General features: G+C 40.6%; 1 protein-coding gene across 2 annotated transcripts in view; it reads left to right on the top strand.

Moving 5' to 3' along the window:
- LOC127639288 (metabotropic glutamate receptor 8-like) overlaps window positions 1-20,572 on the top strand; it is a 187,934-nt gene that overhangs the window by 134,949 nt on the left and 32,413 nt on the right. For both annotated transcript variants that reach the window (XM_052121222.1, XM_052121221.1), the window contains exon 7: window positions 11,928-12,128. In XM_052121222.1, the coding sequence (XP_051977182.1) occupies window positions 11,928-12,128 (201 nt within the window). The remainder of the gene's footprint in view (window positions 1-11,927; window positions 12,129-20,572) is intronic.

Here is a 20,572-nt window from a genome sequence, read left to right as displayed (position 1 = left end):
TGACACCAGCCTTGTGATTGATTCCACGGCAGCAGATTGCCTTCGATGTTGATGATGCAAAGGCCTTGACCCTGCCCACTTCTCATTAATAGCATCAGCGGAGGGCACGCTAAACTCGGGTGCTCTTGACATGAACGTCCTTATGTTTGTGTTTCCCTGGTCGCTCCACATCTGCGTTAATCAGATGCCGGAAATTATTGCGATTAGCAAAAAAACAACAAAAAAACAGGAAATTTCAGCCTTTGTTTACTCATTGACCTTACAAGACACTATCAGCAACTTCATTACAAAACATCCTACCGTTTCGCTGGATGGTTCATGGTCTGCCATCATTAGATGTATTGATGCTGACAGTCAGTGGCTTAATTAGTGGTGTTTGCTAAGAGAAGCATCATTATTACTTTAACTCATGCTTGGGGTTAGGGATTTGAACAAACCTCTATATAACTATTGAAGACCACAGGAAATTAAATCCACCCAGAACACACTAGCAACTGCAAAGCATTGTCCTCCTAGCAACCACCTACCTCACCCTAGCATTGTGGCTTTAGAAATTGAAGACAGCAGTTGGGAAGGCGTAGCTTGCATCATATTCTTCGAGTGTTGCATTTAATGTCTCTCAGGTGTAGAGATCACTGAACCACTGATAGCCTTATGTCAGTGTTGCCCAACGCTGTCTGCATGAATGAGTTCATAAATATTTGAAACGACAATTCTACCTAGCTCAGGTGAAAGTGTAAGTGTAAGGTCTGTTCAGTTTAAGCGAAAGACAGATGGCACATCTGTTTGAGGCAGGACAAAAAAGTAGCAAAAAACGCTTTGCAACAATGCCCCTAAATGCACAAGATACACATTAGAGTTGACACCTTGCAGTGAGAAAATTGTGGTGCCGTTTTTCAAGAGCCATTTCTCGCCTATGGCTTCCGTTGAGTGATTGTGGGGATTTTCACATCAGACTGAGGTTTTTAAGGTGTCCTCATTTAGTAATTTTTTCCATCATCTCGTCACACGGACTGTCCTTGAATAAAGAAGACAACATGAATGCATAGAGATAAGGGAGACTGGGGTTGTGTATGACATTATGTATTGATTTGTTCTTCGGATGTGGATGTCATAGTCCCAATTCTCAAAGACAAATCTTCATGGCCCTGTTTACACCTGATATTAACAGTTGCTCATGTGGTCGGATAATTTGTTCTCATATAAATGATGTGACTGCTGCCAAAGTGTTCAAAAATATATTACGTGGTTTATTACATGTATCGCTGCAGTTCCAAGGTGAAATGTCCATTGTGTGGTGCTAAAAGAGAGTTTGATGTTCTCCAAACTGATAAGGTTTTTTTTGTGTACTGAGTTTTAAATCATCAAAACCGACCTCCCTAAACCCTAAACACAAACCTCACCGATAGTGTCATATAAAGGAAACGTGAGATGAAAAACACAATTGCTGAAGCAACCATGTTGAAAATGGTGGTTTTCACACTGGGAATGTTTGCAGCAGCCTGGAGCCAGCAGCGGCGCCCCCTGCAGCGTTGGTCATAGGAAGCTGTGGCTCAGGTGGTAGAGAGGGTTGTCCACTAATCACAGGGTTGGTGGTTAAATTCCTTGCCCACACGACTCCACATGTCCTTGAACATTGAACCCCAAGTTGTCCCAATGGCAGGGGGCCTTGCATGGCAGCTCTGCCGTCATTGGTGTGTGTGTGTGTGTGTGTGTGTGTGTGTGTGTGTGTGTGTGTGTGTGAATGAGTCACATTGTAAAGCGATTTGAACACTGGGCGGGGCCGGGTCGTGATTCTACTCACCCGGTCCCGTATTAGGCTAATCGAGCCTCCGAGAGGGATAAAGGCCGACTGCGGGGGATTGTGCGAGAGAGAGACATGTCCGTCGTGTGTGTTTGTGTCTTCTGTTTAAGTTTAATATTAAACTATTATTTATATTGAAAAGACAGTTCTCGCCTCCTCCTTTCCATTGACTGCTTTACAGTATAGATACGTAATTCTATGAGATTAGCAATTCTTACCTGTGGTTGTTCTTGGCACTTAAAAAGGACTGATACCAACATAGAATATATTAAGTCATTTTAATATAGCACTACACCTCCGACTTTTTCTGACAGGGATTTGTCAGTGTTTGTGAGGCTAAACACAGATTCTAATGAGGTTGTTAAAAATGAAGAAATGAAGAAACTCTTAAAATCATAAAAAGAACTGTCTAAACTGCCTGGGGACGCATCGGTATTGTAGTTTAATGCAAATGCACTTGTCTGCTTTTCTTCTGTTTTATTAGAAATGAGAGATGAGAATTCAGAAATGAACTCCCATGTGCTTTTGAATGAAAGATGAAGAAACGTGTCTTCATCTCCCTAGATAATACTTATATCGCTCAAGTTTTCTCATTGAGTGCAGACATGACATTACAAGCGGAACAATAGAAGTTTGTTTTGTACATCATTTGCATTGTGGTTTTGCACACTTTTGAACTCTCAAACAGATCATGTGCTCTTACCACAGTCATTGATCTCCTCCAACATGAGAGCAATAGGCTTGTCATACATCGGAGGAGACATAATGGAGTAAAGTGTTGATGAAGACAGCTGGAGGTGTCTGGAGCACAATGCTGTGGATGATAAAGAATGCATGAACTTTCTATTTTTTTACTCACTGGATACTCATGCTTGGTTTTCGTTATAAGGCGCTCTGACCGTCTGGCTTGCTATTTTCATCCCGTGACATGCACTGAATGTACAGACATCTCACTTTGAAGTCAGGTCCACCTTGCTCTGGTTTTCTGTCTGTTGGTCTGTTCATGAAGTATATATACATCAGAAGAACGAATTCTGCGCAATCTCTCTGTATCACCTGATTTAACTTGGCATATTAGACTGAATAAGACTTGTAGATGCATTATGGGGTAGCCTCAGATTTAAAGCAATTTTAGCCAATTTTGTTGATCTGCAAGGAAAAACAACAAGTGCTTGATTCACCAGCTGTGTGTGTTTTCCTTAAGAAACAAGTGAATCTCCCAAAAACTGTCTGGTTCTTATTTCAGCCCAAAATAAAAAGGAAAAACTAAATAATTAGAAATAATGATCAATATTTGCAAAGTGAAATTATGACAATTAGGGGTGGATGATATAGGCAAAAAGTGACATTGCAATGTTCTATACCAGCAGGGTTGGACTGTGTGGCAGGGCGGGGCCGGGTCGTAATCCTACTCACCCGGTCCCGTATGAGGCTAATCAAGCCTTCGAGAGGGATAAAGGCCGACTGCGGAGGATCGTGCGGGAGAGAGAGACCGTTAACGATCTAGCCTAATACGGGACCGGGTGTGTAGGATCACGACCCGGCCCCGCCCTCCGCCCTGCCACAGACTGGTAGTCTGGCATACCGGGCATTTTCCCTGGCCATCGAGAGAACCGGCCACAATAAGCTGAAATGAGCCGCCGTATTATGCAGAACGGGCCACCAAATGGCACCAAAAGTGAAAAATATGTTTTACAGTAATATTAAAACACTAGCATACAGTATACAACACATAATACCAGCATGATAATCATGTATTATAGTATTATGATAATTGTCTATGAGGATTATAGGTATAGTGCTATTATTAAGTGCTATAGTGCTGTTTCAGGAATATTCTGGGTTCAATACAAGTTTCCTCATTCCCCCTTTTCTTTACAAACAGCAAACATTAATTCTTACATTAGTAATGTTTTGAAAGTGCCACAGAGTCAGTGTTTACTCTTTTCAGTGGAATCAACATATAAATGGTTTACTTATTGTTGTCACTTCACCTTTAAGTACCCACTTCACAGCACAGTCTCTTTCTTGGCTCAAAATTCGAACAGACTGCCAAAAATAAAGACATTTTTATACTAAATGTAATTTAAAATGTTAAATAAAACTGTTTATATTTTTGAGAGGATATTATATATATATATAGAGAGAGAGGGAGAGAGATAGACAGGCAGACAGACGGGTAGATAGATAGGCAGGCAGACAGACAGAAAGATAGATAAACGGATAGGTAGATAGGCAGGCAGACAGACAGATAGATAGATATATTGATAGATAAACATATAGAAAGATAGACAGACAGGCAGGCAGACAGACAGAAAGATAGATATATTGATAGATAAACATATAGAAAGATAGACAGACAGGCAGGCAGACAGACAGATAGATAGATATATTGATAGATAAACATATAGAAAGATAGACAGACAGGCAGGCAGACAGACAGATAGATAGATATATTGATAGATAAACATATAGAAAGATAGACAGACAGGCAGGCAGACAGACAGAAAGATAGATAAACGGATAGGTAGATAGGCAGGCAGACAGACAGATAGATAGATATATTGATAGATAAACATATAGAAAGATAGACAGACAGGCAGGCAGACAGACCGACAGATAAATAGATAGATAGATTGATATATTGATAGATAAACATAGGTAGATAGACAGATAGGCAGGCAGGCAGGCAGATAGATAGACAGACAGACAGACAGACAGACACAGATAAATAGATAGATAGATATATTGATAGATAAACAGATAGGTAGACAGATAGACAGATAGATAGATAGATAGATAGATAGATAGATAGATAGATAGACAGATAAATAGATAGATAGATAGATAGATAGATAGATAGATAGATAGATAGATAGATAGATAGATAGATAGATAGATAGATAGATAGATAGATAGATAGATATATTGATAGATAAACAGATAGGTAGACAGACAGACAGATAGATAGATAGATAGATAGATAGATAGATAGATAGATAGATAGATAGATAGATAGATAGATAAACAGACAGGTAGACAGACAGGCAGACAGATAGATAGAAGACAGACAGACAGACAGATAGATAGATAGATAGATAAACATATAGATAGATAGACAGACAGGCAGACATATAAATAGATAGATATATTGATAGATAAACAGATAGGAAGGTAGAGAGACAGGTAGATAGATAGATAGATAGATAGATAGATAGATAGATAGATAGATAGATAGATAGATAGATAGATAGATAGATAGATAGATAGATAGATAGACAGACAGACAGACAGACAGGCAGATGATAGACAGACAGCTAGATATACATGCAGACAGACATACAGACAGGTAGATTGACAGACATATAGATAGATAGAGATAGATGAGAGACAGACAGGCAGATGATAGACAGACAGACAGCTAGATATACATGCAGACAGACAGACATACAGACAGGTAGATAGACAGACATATAGATAGATAGGTACTGTAGATAGATAGATAGATAGATAGATAGATAGATAGATAGATAGATAGATAGATAGATAGATAGATAGATAGATAAACAGACAGACACAGACAGGCAGACAGATAGATAGATAGACAGACAGACAGACAGGCAGGCAGGCAGACAGACAGATAGATTGATAGATAAACAGATAGGCAGACAGAAAGACAGACAGGTAGATAGATAGACAGAGAGAGAGAGCAGACAGACAGACAGATAGATAGATAGACAGACAGACAGACAGACAGACTGATAGACAGGCAGACAGATAGATAGATAGACAGACAGACAGACAGGCAGATAGATTGATAGATAAACAGATAGGCAGACAGAAAGACAGACAGGTAGATAGATAGACAGAGAGAGAGGCAGACAGACAGGTAGATAGATAGATAGATAGATAGATAGATAGACAGACAGACAGACAGATAGATAGATAGATAGATAGATAGATAGATAGATAGATAGATAGATAGACAGACAGAAAGACAGACAGATAGATAGATAGATAGATAGACAGATAGAAAGACTGATAGACAGGCAGACAGATGATAGATAGACAGACAGACAGACAGGCAGGCAGACAGATAGATATATTGATAGATATTTTACATTTGAATATAATATTCAAATTTTATAAGAATGATGACATCATTTGTGCCTGTTATAATTTGAATTTGAAGCTGAACATTCCATCAATGTAAGTAAAATAGAGATTTTAAAACTTTATGAAAAATAATAAATAAAAAAGTATAAAGTTAGCAAAAAATGAAATAAACAGCAAACCCAAAGCTATTATTTGGAAAACAAAGTTAGAATGTTCCGGCTGAATTAATTACAGAAGTTTAACACTGGGAGTTAGAGGTTTAAAACAAACCCAAACCAGAATGTTTGAGGCGCTGCCTTGCAAACACTGTAATTACTGTTGTCAGTTGTGTTTAGACTTTTCTCAAATAAATCAAACCTGTTTTAAAGCATGGATTGAATTGGCTACACCAAACAGGGCCACTCAGAAATCTGTAATGGCTCAGGGAAAGAGGGCATAAGGTCTCGGACAACATGAATATCAGTCTCATTTCTAAGTGCACAATACGTTTGCTTATTGCCTGTTTTGCGGTGGCTGGAACCTGATGGGTCATTCTATGAAACAGGTGCCTTTTCCAGTTTCATAAGTTCTGTAAGAATTTAAACATTCAATTATTTTAGTAGGCAAATAATATTTTTATAGGAATGTTCCAGAATCAATCCCAGTTAAACTTAATCAACAACGTTCAGTCACAGTATATTACTTGCAATGGAAGTGATGCTAAAATACAACACAAATTGAACCAAACACACAAACATAAACACACAGAGCAGCTACCTGTCATTCTCTCTCTCTTGAACTGTCGTCACCGGCCACCTTTATCCCTCGCACGCCCCATCAGGCTGATTGGGGACTGGGCGTGTGTTGTTCCTGCCCGGCCCCGCCTTCCTCTGCCCTACATTCCTCCCGGTGTTGCCTCAGGCCGGGGAGCCCCAGGCATGATGGGGGACGGAGGTGCGTGCCTTGAGCCACGTCTGCCGGCGGGTCATTCCCGCCTTGCTTGAACTGGGAGGAGACAGGAGGGGAAAAACAATAACAAAAAAAACAAAATAGGCGAGGGAAAAGGCCAACTCGGAGTGACAGAGAGAGAGAAAAAAAACTCACTCACCGGTTCTCTGATACGCCGTCGCGTGGTCCCTGATCACTCCTCCACCCTCTCAGGCCAACGGCAGCCGCTCCTCCATGGGCGGAACGGTGTCAGACCGACCCCCAGCGGACAGAACGCCCGTCCGCGTTCTCGGTGACCAGTGGGTACACTCCTCCGCCCCTGGCAGCGGCCCAACCACTCCAGGCGGTCGGGGAGTCGCTTCCCTCATCCCTTCGCGGACGGCGGTCTTCTCGACCCCTCCGTATTTCTGGGGGACGGCAGGGCACTCCTCCTCCCCTAGCAGCGGCTCCTTCACTCCAGGCGGTCGGGGAGTCCAGTCCCCACTCCCCTCGCGGACGCCAGTCTTCTCGACCCCTCCGTGTTTCTGGGGGACGGCAGTGCACTCCTCTGCCCCTGGCAGCGGCTCCTTCACTCCAGGCGGTCGGGGAGTCCAGTCCCCACTCACCTCGCGGACGGCAGCCGTTCTCCGCGTCCGGGCAGTCAGGCTACTCCCCTGGGTGGACGGCAGTGTCGAGGACTCTGCGACGGGCATCCCTCCTGCCTCCCACCAGGGAAACCAGCGGTTTAGAAAAGGGGAAAGGAGGAGGCGAGAACCGGCTTGGCAATAGAAATAATAGTTTAATTTTAAACTGAACCAAAAACACACAAACATAAACACACAGAGCAGCTGTCTGTCATTCTCTCTCTCTTGAACTGTCGTCACCGGCCGCCTTTATCCCTTGCACGCCCCCATCAGGCTGATAGGGGACCAGGCATGCATTGTTCCAGCCCGGTCCCACCCTCCTCCGCTCAACACTAATCAACTCTGAAAGCTTCAGCGCAAGTGTTGTTGTTGACACAGACAGGTATTGATGTTTATCCAAGCTTGGATGGAGTCATTCAGTCAGATGTGGAGATATTCATCAGCCAAAGTATTCTCATTAGCATATACAGAATAGTGATTATTGTTTCAGCGTTGGCAGACAGAGGCGTAATTCAGAGTGGAAGAGAGTAAAGTTGGAAGCCAGACAATTTGTACATATTCATGACACTGCCAGTCATTATGAACAGGATCTGTTTTGAATTTTGGACACATCTGTTGCTTTTTAAATTATCCTGTTTGTCTTTTACAAAACTATAAATAGAGAACTGTAGTGTGGATTATACCAAACCCGTCAAGAACATCAAAATAGCTAATGTTTTAATGAGATGTACACTGTAATAAACATTTTCACCATTGGTTTAGTCAAAGCTTGAAACAAGATAAATTAGTTTAATCATAAGTTGTGGCATTTTCAAACTTCTTAGTGAGTTTGCATGACATAATGGACTGTAATTTATGCTAATGTGTTCAGTTCCCTTGGAAACATATGCAGACTTTCCCATTTTGTTTTGTTTCTAATTCTGTAATAATTCAAAAGTCTGTCCGTTTTTTTCCTCACGTTGTAATTTTTCTAATTTCATCTTCGCTCTCGTCCATTTTAAATGTGAGCAGGTCTTCAGATAAAGGGAGGGAATTTAATTTGCGCCACTAATTGGCAATTAATTGAGACGCTTGTTCGTCTCATTAAAGGGTCCGTCATCCGTGTTGTCATCAATCACTCAATAAGCGTCAGTTTGTTTCCTTACTTAGACATCAAAGACACAAACGTGTGCTCAACACAAACGCAGGACCACCAATTCCCCCGATGCAAATAAAACACAATTTTGTTCTGTTCTTGTTCTGTTATCATTAATAACCTCTGCTTTAGCTTTGTGCTTTTGAATAAAAGTCTCCTAATTATTAATGGCTTTAGCTTGTATTTTTCCTCTTTTGTAAAATACTTTTGATGAAAGCGTCTTTTGAATGAATAAATAGAAATGTGAAATGAATAAGTGTCATGGTCTGCGGTGTCATGAATAAGTGTTAAGTGTCACGGTCTGAGGGTTACACACTAATAAATAACTCGTGTACATCACAGCCATTAAGGGGGACTTTATGGAGCAGCTACTGTTAGTTATTCATCTTTGAAATACTACTGTGTATATATATATATATATATATATATATATATATATATATATATATATATATATATATATATATATATATATATATATATATATATAAACATTTTTTATATTTGTTTTTATTTATGTGTCTGTCAACAGTGTATATACATGCATCACAGGAGATGTATGTCACTTATGGCATTTATTCTGAAAGTCATGAAAATTGGCAACACAGTATCATTTCTATCGGGAAGACACGTAGGCTTGAGTGAGGTTTAAGATGCCATTTATTTGATGAATGTAAAACAGAAAGTAATGTCTCTCTCTTTGGCGTAAGCCCCGCCTGGCGGTCCGAGAGAGTTGTACTTGGAACCATCATATCCTGCCAGAGATAGGAGGCAGGGGCGAGGAGCCTACTCCCATGCGGGACAGGGCTTAACAGGTGGTGGTGGGGTGGTGTAGGTTGCTAGTCTTCCCGCTAGAACTACGCTGCGCTTACATTTTCAGCACATCTCAAATTCTATATTGTGTTTAATAGAATTCTGTGCTGGAAATGACAATAATGGAAATTATTTATATATATATATATATTTGTTGAGGATAATTTCAGAGAAAACGTGATGTATCATTAAAATACACAATTAAATAATATTTTCAAACTTTATCACAGCTTGATTGGAAATTACCCCAATAGTGCTTACAAGTGATATTTACCTTAATTTTTTTCTTTGTTTTCTTTAAAAATCACTTGTCTCATCTCAAGCATGCTCTTCAATTACAATTTTGCCCACTTAGTTAACAAGTGCACTAACTTAAAAAAATACAAATAAAAGTTTGTTGTGGTGGATATGACTCAACAACTATGGGACAGTTGTATTTTTATTTTTTGTTATGTTTTAGAAAAATGCATGGTAATAATTTTCACACAATAAATTTGAAAATGGTTTCGTTTTATTTTACTCTTTGCTTAGATTATCATAATTTTAAACGTAATAAGTTGTAATTTTACTGTATCGTGGATTTCATAGTTTAATATTGAAAGTCTAGGTCTGGGACAACGCTAAAACAATACAATCGTCACATAAAAGGCATATAAAAAATACCAAAAATAAATGCTTATTGCCTGATAAAAAGTTTCAATTTCACTTTTAATGAGACCTTCATATAACAAAAAGCAAAACATTAAAATATGTTAGTTTTAACTAACTAAGAAATGTAAGCGCAGCGTAGTTCTAGCGGGAAGACTAGCTGCTGTACATCATCGCACCATTAGCTGGATAACTCCTAGCCAATCACATGTAAGCCATTGCTTTATATGTCTGCTCACAATCTATCACATTGCTGTTTCAGTGTGCCTCCTCCACCCCACCACCACCTGTTGAGTCCCGCCCTTCACGGGGGTAGGCTCCTCGTCCCCGCCTCCTATCTCCGGCAGGATATGACGGTTCTGAGTACACTTCTTCTTTGGACCTTCTTTGGTGGTGGTGTAGTGGTCTAAGCACATAACTGGTAATCTGGTAATCAGAAGGATGCTGGTTCGAGCCCCACAGCCACCACCATTGTGTCCTTGAGCAAGACACTTAACTCCAGGTTGCTCCGGGGGGGATTGTCCCTGTAATAAGTGCACTGTAAGTCGCTTTGGATAAAAGCGTCTGCCAAATGCATTAATGTAAATGTAAATAAATGTAAATGTCATCTTAAATTTCACACAAGTCTGTGAGTCTTCCTGATAGAAACACCCATTTCTTTATTTTCTGAAGAGCAATTCCAGGGCATTGCTATGCAGTTGCTATGGTGTTATTGGTTATGGCAAGGTGATTGCTTACTGGCCCAAGTCAGAGTGCCAAACGTTCAAATTTAAAATAGCCATATAATTAAACATGCAATATGAGGTCAGGTGACAATGTAGCAAACTTTCATCATTGTATAGTGCATACTGTCTCACATACAATTGTTTAAAAATCGCCAGCCATTGCATCCATGCTATCGACTTCGATTTTGGATGGTCTGATATTTGTGGCGATTTAACCATAAATCTGACGTCCACCTGTTTTTGACACGGTGAGCTAGTTTACTCTGGCCTGTTGTTCTCTGTGTTGTATTTGTCACACAGGGCAGGTCAGGGGATACGTCTCCTTTTTGTAGAACCAAATGCATCATTTTCCCATTGCTCTGAAACTGCTATAAAAGTGAATTGAATTTCATTTACAGAGGCCTATTAATTCCTCACTGACAGCAGAAGCTGTGGAGCACTCGAGGTCTTGTTAATTCACCTTGCCTGCACGCTTTTTTATTAATTTTTTTTTTGTGTCAAAAAATGTGGTGATAAAAAAAGAGATCTTGCTGGAAGCATTCAATACTTCTCATGCTGGTCTTAACAGAAAAAAAAAAACTAGAAAATTGCAGCGCTGATTATGAGAGAAAAAAATTATTGACACCTGAGCCAAATTGAATTTACACACAACAACAGCTGGAATATTTGTTCCAAACGGCATGCTTTCTTCCTGCTCTCGGGAGAGCTATGGAGGGAAATATATATTTGGAAAGAACATATTTTCACTGTTGCCTTTAACAGCAATATGTGCACATCAGATGGTCGGTACAGTCGCTTCCTCGATGATATGATTAGCTAATTACACTAATGAGTGGGTACATTTGAGAAACATTAAATAGCAATTTATTAAGAAGGGAATTACTGCGTCGGTTTCCTGCTCATTTGCAAGAGAGGCATCTCCAAATGAGTTGCCTTATGCTCAACTCATACTACCCTTACTATTTCTTATCTATACTATTTTATAATGCGTTCTTTTTCACATGCTATTTAAATAAAATAGTATGCAGTATATAGTATGCACTGTGCAGTCTTCAGTAAGTAGTAAGCTAGTTTTCCATACTAAACACACCCTATGTGCTGTGTTTAAATGTGTGTGTTTGTATGTGTTTGCACAGGGCTGGAGAAGGTGGGTCGAGACTCCAGTTACGAGCAGGAAGGGAAGGTGCAGTTTGTGATGGATGCGGTTTATGCGATGGCACACGCGCTGCACCGCATGCACAGAGACTACTGCTTCGGCTACCCCGGCCTCTGCCCCCGTATGAGCAACATCAACGGGAAAGAGCTGCTGGGATACATCCGAAGCGTTAACTTCAATGGTGAGTGGCTGGATCTTCAGTCAACCTTTGTAACTTTTTATAATAACTTTAATTTAAGGAATCATCGACAGCATAATGTTGATTGATTAACACAGAGAAGAGTATCGGCTTGTCCCTCGTTTAAAAATAATTGTGGTTACATTGAGGCACTTATAATGGAAGTGAACGGGGCCAGTTGATACACATCAAAATACTCACTGTTTCAAAAGTTTAGCCACAAGACGTCAACTTTATACATGTTAACATACTTTTAGTGTGTCGTCATGGCAACAAAGCTGTATAAACAATGTACATTTACATTTATGCATTTGGCATATGCTTTTATCCAAAGCGACTTACAGTGCACTTATTACAGGGACAATCCCCCCCGGAGCAACCTGGAGTTAAGTGCCTTGCTCAAGGACACAATGGTGGTGGCTGTGGGGCTTGAACCAGCAACCTTCTGATTAACAGATATGTGCTTTAGCCCGCTACACCACCACCTTGAATCTAACACTGGTAGAGAAAACACGCATTTGTGTGATTGAACTTTTAACTCAAAACCTTTCAAAAACTTTGTTACTATTTTTTTAATTGTCAAGCCGGTTCTCAGCTCCTCCTTTCCCGTGTACCTCGTTATACTGGTGCTGCAAACCGGGAAGGAGGTGGGATGCGCCATAGTAGAGTCCTCGCCACTACCATCCACACCAACGGAGCAGCCGCGGCCATCCGCCGATGGATGGAGAAGCCCGGCCGCCTGAGAGCAGAGGAACGGCCAACGACCACAAGGGGAGGGGTTGCTCTTAGCCAACCGCCTGGAGCAGTCAGTGCCGCTGCCAGGGGCGGAGGAGTCCCCTACCAGCCACCAAAATGCATCGGGGTCATAGAACCGCCAACCGCGAGCGGGGAGAGTCTCCTGGCCGATGGCCTGGAGTGGGAGGACCGCTGCCAGTGGTGGGGCCCCTTCCATCCACCGAAAACCAGGCAGGGTGTTCCGTCCGCAAGGGGCCAGAGGACAGCCTCCGATCTGCCTGGGGAGGCACAGCTGTCCTCCACTAAAGGGTGGAGGAGTGCCCAAGGACCAGGCTATGGCCTTCTGCCCGACATGTTTCTCTTTTTGTTTAAATTTGTTATTAAATTATTATTTATATTGTCAAGCTGGTTCTTGCCTCCTCCTCCTTTCCCTTGTACCTCGTTACAATGTGCTAATAGAACTATTTCACATTGAGCGTTTTGTGGCTTCACGTTAGACGCCGCACATTTATCTATGAACAAACAGTAGGCTATTCTAGCGTTTTCATATTCGGTCTTGCCTTGCTCGTTCATTAATTTTAACAATCACAGATTACTGTTCACTTGCACAATGTGTTTCTCTGCCAAGTTGCCCAGCTTTCATACTGTTTGACACCCCTCAGTGACCCCTAACATCATTACACATGCATCAAACCCTGAGGCCAGAAAATCACGAGTTAAGCGGATGCAGGAAAGCTCATATTTCCTCAATAATGGGCCGACACAGAGCAGCAATGCTGCCCTACAACACGTGCATCTTATTAAGAGTGCATTATAACTTATGAGGCGAATCGATGCTTTCATAACAGCTATGCCTGATTGACTGTTTTTGGCCCCCTAAAGCCTGTGATCACGCTCGCCTCAAATCACGACGCATCAAAGAATTTCATTGTGTGTTTAAAATCAGCTGATTCCTTTAAATATTAGTTTTGCTCTGTGCTACTCTTTAATTTTTTTATCCCTCTGTTATTCTGTTATCATCTGCTCGTGCTTGCCTTCACGTTGTGTCATTTGCATAACTGCAACTGAGCGATTAAGTGTGCGGCAGCGCAGAGAGGGGCGGGCCGTACAAGACCATTAAAACCTCATTAATGCATTTCTTGTGGGCGAAACAGCCCGTGCTATTTGTTCCAACACCTTGCGCTCTTCATCTGTCTTTGTTTGAAGTGAACTCCAAAAAAGTAATTAATTACTAATTACATCTTCTACATTGTAATTAGATTACTGTACTAATTACTTTTCTGAATATTGAAGTTCTGTTTAACTTGACACGGTGTCTAAAATCCATCGGTCCTGCATGATACCCAAAAGAAACAGCAAGACACACTGTAGCAGTGAAAGACATCTGCGCAAATACGCGTTTGGTGTGAACGGCCCCTGCGATCTCTCAAAAGTGTGTATCTATCTTGCCGTGTCAAGTGCTTCGGATCTTCATTTGTCACAAACGCGTAGTAATGTAGATATTTCCATTTTGTAAAACAGCTGCTCGTATCTTCCAACCTCATTTCACTTGAGTGATATCTCAACATACTGGCTCGAGCTGAAGCGCCAATGCATTTAAAGGGGCGGCGTTGAATTAGAAAACAAATGTTATCATAAGACGTAAAATTTCGATTTTCAATTAAATATTGTTTTATATAGAATTTTTGAAAGTCTATACAGTATGTAACGCAAGTTACAGTAATTACATTACAAAAAAATTCAGAGTAATCCCTTACTTTTAATTTAATTAAAGTAATGCGCTACATCCAACACTGGTTACGGCACCCAACGAGCCAATTTTTACGTGGCTCGTTGTATGTATCGCAGCAGTTTCCTGGTGAAATGAACAATAGAGGTGCTACAATAATTACTTTTTTTCACTTTCACACAAATCAAGAGTAAAAGGGCAGATTATCAGTTCATAAACGCTTAGTTTTCATTTTTTAAACATTGTAGCAGACCAGGTACACCCCTTCATGCCATCGGTATTCCCTGATGGCAGTGGCCTCTTTCAGCAGGATAATGTGTCCTGCCACACTGCACAAATGGTTCAGGAATGGTTTGAGGAACTTGACAAAGAGTTTAAGGTGTTGACCTGGCCTCCAAATTCCCCAGGTCTCAATTCGATTGAGCATCTATGGGATGTCCTGGACCAACAAGTCTGATCCATGGAGGCGGAGATCTTGTGGAGTCCATGCCTTGATGGGTCAGAGCTGTTTTGGCAGCACGAGGGGGACCTACACTATATTAGGCAGGTGGTTTTAATGTTGTGGCTGATCAGTGTATACATATATATATATTTATTTGTCTAAATTGATCCAATTCATGCTAATGATGATCAATTAAAACGATTGCCGTGTCTCTTTGCATGCTCACCATCCAAGCACTGTGGTTTTTAGAAGAAGGAAATTAAATCTCCATTTATTCCAGCTCAGCCTTGGAGCATATTTGGAAAAGTCTAGCTGGCAAACAGCACTGTTTAAAGATCCCGTGCCTCTTGTTCATGCTGTGTAACCTTTCTCAGTGGCGTGAGATGAGCTGCCAGTGTAATTCCACAGTCCGTCACAGATGCTTGGCCGTTATTGACACCTTCCTGGAGTGGATCAGAAACTCCCGCTGATAAGAGCTCTTCGGTGCCTCCAATACAAGAGTCTCAAACAACATAATGGCTGATATTACTCGAGTACTAACACAGATCCAGCCTAAGCAATGAGAGAGAAAGCATTGAGCAATAACAAGCAAAAGCTGCAGTTCCAAAACCTAGAGCACTGCTAATCTAGACAGCATTATAATGCATCACAGACTTTATCAGCGGCCTATTGTGGCGTCTCAAAATCACCAATTTCAATACAGTAAGTGTGATTGTAAGTACTCAGGATGGTTTCCAAATCTCCAAATGTCCAAATCATAAAGGAAAACGAACACACACTCTCATTCTTGAGCTATAGAGTGGTAATGGATGACGGATGTTCGATTTCTTGGCATTCGACCGTGGCCGATATCACAGGGAATGCGAAAGGTGCCTCATTAAACTATCTGAGTCCAACGGCAGATGAGCTAACTCACCCGAGCCAGAATGATCTCATTACCGCCCATCACAGCACTTTCTCTCTCTACACCACAAGACTTCAAACACTACAAACACACACACAGTATTAACTGTAGCTGGTGTATAATAATGAACACTGTGCTGGGTGATTATGGTGGTAAAATGGGACAGAATATAGGAGAATGTGTGGAGGTGTTCAATATAAGTTAAGCTCAATAAACAGCATTTGTGGCATCATGTTGATTACTACAGAAAATAGCATTAATAGCAAATATTCTCTCATCATTTACTCACCCTCAGGATATCCCAGGTGTGGATGACTTTCTTTCTTCACCAGAACACATTTGAAGAAAATTTAGAAAAATATCTCAGCTCAGCCGGTCCTTATAATGCAAGTGGATGGTGATCCGACTTTTGAAGCTCCAGAAATCACAGACAGTCAGCATAAACAACATACAATCATACAACAGTTAAATGAATGCCTTCTAAAGCGGCACGATAGCTTTTGGTGTGAAAAAGATAAAGATTTGAATCCTTTTTAACTCTAATCATCCTTCTGGTCAGCAGCTGTATGTATCGCTTTAGAAGACATTAATTAAACAGATGGAGTCATATGGATGACATTTATGCAGACTGTCTGTGATTTCTGGAGCTTCAATCGTTGGATCACCATCCACTTGCATTGCAGTAAAGTATTTTTGGATGAACTACCCCTTTAATATTTGATCAGTTTTGGCATTGGTGTTTGCCCCTCTCAAAACGAAAGTCAAACCCTTTGCTTAATGGGATGCACTATAATGTCCGATGTGCTGTCATTGTCGTACTACATTCACAAATATATGCAGCATACAATGAGAGCACACTGGAAATAATGTAGTAAGACATACACAAGTCCATTTGCGTTATCCGTGATGCTTTTGTGACAAAAATGTCCCCCGCACGCGGTAGTGACATCACTCTGCTTACATTTAATATATAATTTACTCTCTATAAATGTAATTAATGTTAACAAATTATACATCTTTTCAAAGGGTTCAACATTGATATCTGATCTCTGTTTCACGATAGCAATGCTCCAGAAACAGCAATTGAGTTATTTGTGCAGGAGTACAAATGAAAACATCAAAACGGGACTTTTATTATGAAAACACGATCGCCAGATGAATCCAGTTCAACACACTTGGGTCAATCGTCCATGACAAGTGTTCATTGACAAACATCCAATAGCACAATAAAATAGATTTAGATAAATGTGAGAAATATTGATATATTCTCCGTTGTTTACATGAGATCTCTCCTGAAAGAATTACCCTTCGTCATCGTTCTTCAACAAACTGCAATCTGAGCAGCATTCATGTTGTAAAACTGTATATGATCTGATATATTAGAGTCTCATAATCAAAACCAGCCATCTCCAAAGTCTGTTTTTAAAAATGCGGTGTAGTTTTATTCATAATAGCCGATCAGTGCTGTCAGATTTAGTGTCGTCTTGAGGGGCGGAGCCTTAATTTTACTCTGAACGCTTCCAGTGATTTAACAGAGATTAAAGCTGCAGGAACCTTCAAACATCTTCAGATTTGAAACATAACATCTTTAGACTCGTGGCTTTGAGAACATTGTATTTCTGGTTAGTCTTGCCACTTTTATTATTGTTTTTTAGATTATAAAAACATGTTCAGCACAACATATTTACTATACACTTCAGCTTCTCTAACTTTAAAAAATAACAACATATATTAATTCTGAAACTTGGGAAATAAAGCCCAAAGTGTTTTCTTTCAATAGATGCTACAACTGTGTCCATACTCCAAAGGGTCCCGTAAATACAACCATTATCATGCTTTGTGCTCAAAAAGAGGGCGCGTATCAACAGGTTTAACATGGTAAATCATGTTAAATGAAGTTGAGAGTACTGCACTCTTATTGGTCGCTCCAGTTCCAATTAAATTAGCCAAAATGTTTCATCAATAAACAAGCAAGGGGCGGAGCATGTGTCTATATATGTCTAGTTTTTGAAAATGCATTGATTTGATATGATAAAAACAAAGTTTTCAAATGAGAAGCGATTAGTGTGAACCGTGTGAATGACCGGTGTTCTTATTCTGTGGGAATCTGTGAGCTTTCAGTAGGCACAGATTTCATGCAAGACAAAAAGTTTCCATTACGTAAAGAAAACTCCTCGGAGGATTAGCATGATAGTATGCCATATTAATATGTGTGCACACAGGTGCATTCAGAGAGAAAAGAGGCCATGAAGCGGCAAATAGAAGTTGATACGAAGGCAGACGTCCAACTCTGAGCACTGCCTGCCGCCAAAGGGTAATCGGCAGCTCTGCGACAATTACACCCGCTCCAGTGGCTCGCTATATTTGCTTATTTTTAGATGGATGGAGTGGGGAGAGAGATAGTGGAGGTGGGCATTCAGTCGGAGCTGGGAAAAGTGATGATAATGTGGTTGTGTAAAACAAATCCCCTTGTAAGTCGTGTCAGCGTGACAGTGAATCTTAAAATGGAGTGCAGCGGGAACGGCACTGCCATTTAACTCGATAACAAAGCATTGTCTTTTAATTTCAAAGGGATATTTCAATGAAAAATGGGAATTCTGTCATCATTTAGAAAGAATAAAGAAAGTCTTACAGGTTTGGAACAATATGAGGCTCGGTAAATGATGAACTATCCCTTTAAGGGAATCACCTTTAAGGTGATTTTTATGCAAACTAGATTTGTACAGAGTCTGAAGACAATGTGGGTGGTGCATGCATGTGCAAAACACACCGCCATGATGCTAGGGTTAGTGGTTGCTAAGGTGTTCTGGATGGTTGCTAAAGTGTTGCAAGGTGGTTTTTAGGCTGTTCAAGGTTGTTGATAACTGGCCTAAGTAAAACAACTGGCCCATCCCAAAGTCTCTATGATATTCTGGGTAGGGTTGCACCAGTAAGATCTCACGTAAGTTGGGACGTAAAGTTCACACTAAGGGGTTAGTAACTACTAGTTAGTTTGTAACTAGGCCAGTGCTTAATTTGGGTGCACCAACTGTTCTTAAGGCAAGACTTCGCTAGTAGTTCATAAGCTCTCTGTAAAGTAATGCATAGTCACGTATGATGTTTGCTTCCATACATACTGTATGTTGAAAGGATTAAAGCCTGTCACACAAAACATGAGCTCATTGATATCATAAAATATCAGTCTTCTTTTTTATGCCAACCCTTACTCTTCTGTAAATATTTAGTTCATACGTTGGGTTACGTCCTACCCAAGTTTAATGGTGCAACGCTCAAATATTTAGTAGTGCATAAATTGTGATTTAGTGGCCATTAACGCCGCAACTAGGCTAAGTTGTAACTAACGTATAGCTGGTGCAACCGGCCGCTGGTCTCTAGCTATGACTCGGCTGCCTCCTTCAATGTAAGTCTATGGGTGTTTTCCCCAATTTGAGTGTCTACGTCTCCTAAAACTGGACACAGTTTTTCTTGGTTGTTGGCAGATCGGATGTTCCAAGCTTCTTGGAGAATTCACCACAGTTCTTCTGTCTATTTCGGCTGTCTCAATTGCTTCGGCCTCTTTATGTAATCCCAGACTGACTCGATGTTCAGTGGGGGGCTCTGTGGGGGTCATGACATCTGTTGCAGGGCTCCCTGTTAATCTTTTCTATATGCAAAAGTAATGTTTGAGAGTCTAACGTTTATATTTCCTGTTGACGCACTAAAGCTGAAGATATAAAAACCATCTTAAGACAAATGCTTTCTTCAAATCTTATGTGCCTAAGATGTTTTTGCACAGTACTGTGTGTAGTTTGAGAGTGTCGGGAGACCAACTCGATTGCATCATTCACAGTGTGTCATGGGAGTGGGCGGAGCTGCAGAGCTCTTTTGGTGCACATTGTTTGCTGTGATATTCTGATTGGTGGATTTTTCTCTTCTGGATCATGGGTAGAATTGCTCTTCACCAGGAATTCCGAAATAAAAATGGTTATTTAAAAAACATTATTTTGAAATAACGTGGACTGGAAGGGCGTAGGTTTGGTTTGAAGTTTGGCAGTGACATGTTGCAAGGCGGATAATGTTCCAAATGTTTGTATAAAGAAAATGCTAAAAAAAAAAAATCAGTCTGGTAATATAGGCAAAATAACATCATTTCCTCATATAACAAGTTTCTTTTCCGATTTCTCTGCCCCACCATATTAAATACTGGCCCATTTCAGGCCATTTTCAATAATAAACTGTGACTAGTGCATGCTGAACAGCAATGAGTAAAGGATCAGGTGCCACGTTAAAACAGCATTTATGCGCTTCAACAGGAGAGGCGGGGCAACAATTTATACATGAACAATGATACCAGGAAACTTCAATAGTCGTTAAAATAAAAATACAGTTATAGGATTTTTTGTGTGGTAAAATTGCCCAAATGTTTGTCAGGACATTTCCAATTTTTGGTACATTGGTTGGGACATATCCCTACTATCCCTACCTAAATCTACTGCATTGGTGGACAGTTGGATTAAACAGAAGAATATGCAACCTCAGAGCTCACGGTAGGTCTGTCTTTAAGGTTTATAAGTTATTGCTAAAAGTTCAAATGAATGGGATTTTTACTTCCGGGACCAGGCTGTTGCTCTCAATAGTATTAGCGATGCTTGTCTTGG

This window comes from Xyrauchen texanus, chromosome 47, assembly GCF_025860055.1.
Source record: "Xyrauchen texanus isolate HMW12.3.18 chromosome 47, RBS_HiC_50CHRs, whole genome shotgun sequence".
In the NCBI taxonomy this organism is placed as follows: domain Eukaryota; kingdom Metazoa; phylum Chordata; class Actinopteri; order Cypriniformes; family Catostomidae; genus Xyrauchen; species Xyrauchen texanus.
Note: the sequence above shows the minus strand (reverse complement) of the source record. Positions and strands in the feature narration are given on the sequence as shown.